Here is a 2,681-nt window from a genome sequence, read left to right on the forward strand (position 1 = left end):
GTAGGAAAGGAGGAAGGCTGGGTTTTGCTTGTGATAATGACAGAGGCAGGCATGTCAGGCCCAGTGCTTATCCGTTATCCCTTTTACTTCTCCAGCAAGCCTGTGCACTGGGTACCGAAGTGACCGCTACTTAGACGAGGTTGCTAAGGCTCAGGGAAGTGGCGGTGGTGGGGCTCTGACTTGGGCAGTCTGACACTGAAGCTTGTGTTTTCAAGTCCTTCCACTTGTACTACCATACGAGTACTAGTGTGTTCTCACACTAGAAGGGCCTGGGGCAGTGTGTGAATGCCTACGCCCAGGTGTGCATGAGCACATATACACACACACACACATGGGCACATAGTTTGCCAAGTGAACTGCTTTATTCAGAAGAGCCAGCCAGGGGTGTAACTGTGCAGTTAAACATGACTTTAGACTTGAAGAAGAGTGGAAAATGAGGGGAAATCCTGCCGTCCAAAGAAGCAGAGGAAAGGGGCCGGTAGACACACCCAGACGTTGAGCTTCTCATTCTGGATAGAAGCTTTCTGTCTGGGGAGAGAAGGACTCCTGGCTGGACTCTAGGGTGGGAGAGGGGCATTCCTTCATGTGCCAGGGAACATGGCTAGGGTAGGGAGTGGGCCTAGGGAAGGAAAGAGCATCTGGCGGTAAGGCTTCCAGGACGAGGGGCCCTCAGCACGCAGGGGCAGCCCCTCGGCACCGAAACTTTTTGTAGAAGCGGAGCGTCTTGTTGTAGGTCTTTAGGTTTGCTGCGAAGCAATTGGCAGCGATCTTATCACACTGACACACTTGACTCTTGCAGTCATCCGCATCCTCTGAAATCACAATAAATAAACGGAATGATGTTCATTAGTAGTCCATGGATCTTTATGGGAATTCTTGGGGGAAAGACAGCTCCTGTTCTCCCAGGGTTTCTAGTCTGGAACAAGCACGGATGTCCAGGTATTTCTGACTGATGGGGAGACAGAACTCCTGCCCTCAGGAAGCCCACACCCCATCTCGTGGGGACACCAGAAGTCATGCACTGGGATGCTGTGAAAAGCCTTGCTGTTAGACACTGTCTCTTTCTTCTCCCCAGCAGATGTGTTCAGGTGCATAGCCCCTGGCCCCTGGGGTCTGGGAATGGGTCTTGATGGGTGTAAGCCAGTCATGGTCATCCCTGTTTCCTCTGTAGTGATGAGTGTCTGGGGAGCATGTGCTCTTGCCCTGACCAATGAGCCACAAGGGAAAGTCTGCTGGACACTTCTAGGAAGGATGAATTTCCTCTCTCAAAAAGAAAGATGTGCAAAAGGAAAGCCATGACTCTTGGAGCCCTAGACTGTGCCTTGGAATCACACAGCCAGTGTGGCAGAGCAGAAGGTTGGGAAAGGACTGGATCCCTGGCAACACAGCTGAGAAGCTGCCCCCGCCCTGGCACTGCCCTCTCCCAGACTCTGTTACAGGAGAGTCAGACTTCCTCACTCTCTGAGCCTCTGTTAGGTGGGCATCTTGTTGCTTGACACCCAGAGCCTGCTAAAGCCACAGAGCCCTGTGGAAGGTCATGATGGGAAGACATGATTTCTGATCTTAGAGACCTCAGGCTGTTGAGGAATAGTCCGTGGGTTTTCAAAATCTCACTCATGGGTCAGTAGGTCTGGGGCACTAGGCAATTCCTTCCAGCCACCACCCATCTCTCTCCTCCCCTCCACAGCCAAACTTGCTCCAGAACTTTGTCTACACTCATGACCTCTCTTCACTTCCCACCCACCTTCCAACCCGCTCTAATCTGGCTTTGCCCTCACAGATCCATGGAAACAACTCCCACTGAGGTCCTCAGTGGTCGTTCTGCCTCTAAACCCAAGAAGCCAGGTCAGCCCTCATCCTAGAGGACCCCTCTGTTAAACCCGCTGCTGTTAATCCTCTCTTCCTGGCCCACTCCTCGGCCTTCTTGTCTCCCCCCTTCCTTCTCTGACTGTCCCTCCTCTGTCTCCTTTCTCGGCCTTTAAACACCAAATGAGTGGGTACCTCCAACTCTCCTCTCTCTGCGGCCGCCTCCTGCATCTGTGTCCAGACCGTCCCTTGAGCTGTGAGTTTTTTCACAAGCAGCCTGCTGCCCATCTCCCTGGATGTTCTGGAAGCTTCCAAACTCAACATGCTCCCCGTGGAACTGCTCCTGCCCTCTCCTACCAGGCCCTCCTCAGTTATACCACCAATGCAGTACTACAGCCAACCAACAACTCCCAGGAACCCTGCCCAATCAACCACCAAGCTGCACTGATTCTATCTCAAAGCTATTTTGACAGGACTTTCCACCTCTTCCATCCTGACCGCCATAGCTATAGGTCAAGTTCTCCCGTCTCTTTTCTGCACGATGGCAATGGCCTTTTCCTGGCTCCCCCTTCTATGTATCTCTTTCCACACTTGGCAAGAGCCTCTGAAATGCAATTTTGGGTTTTAACTCATTTCCTTAAGGACTGTCGAAACTTATGACCAATCTAGACAGCATATTGAAAAGGAGAGACATTACTTTGTCAACAAAGGTCCATCTAGTCAAAGCTATGGTTTTTCCAGTGGTCATGTATGGATGTGAGTATTGGACCATAAAGAAAGCTGAGCACCAAAGAATTGATGCTTTTGAATTGTGGTGTTGGAGAAGACTCTTGAGAGTCCCTTGGACTGCAAGGAGATCCAAACAGTCCATCGTA

General features: G+C 51.3%; 2 protein-coding genes across 2 annotated transcripts in view; both read right to left on the reverse strand.

Moving 5' to 3' along the window:
- LOC104981225 overlaps positions 1 to 2,681 on the reverse strand; it is a 78,979-nt gene that overhangs the window by 70,702 nt on the left and 5,596 nt on the right. The window lies entirely within an intron of this gene.
- Positions 341 to 2,681, reverse strand: part of LOC104981060 (phospholipase A2, membrane associated) — a 10,677-nt gene continuing 8,336 nt past the window's right edge. Inside the window, exon 4 of the mRNA XM_010829947.1 lies at positions 341 to 812. Within this exon, the coding sequence (XP_010828249.1) occupies positions 670 to 812 (143 nt within the window). The 3' untranslated portion in view covers positions 341 to 669. The remainder of the gene's footprint in view (positions 813 to 2,681) is intronic.

The sequence above is a fragment of the Bison bison genome, unplaced genomic scaffold, assembly GCF_000754665.1.
Source record: "Bison bison bison isolate TAMUID 2011002044 unplaced genomic scaffold, Bison_UMD1.0 scf7180017864516, whole genome shotgun sequence".
NCBI lineage: Eukaryota > Metazoa > Chordata > Mammalia > Artiodactyla > Bovidae > Bison > Bison bison.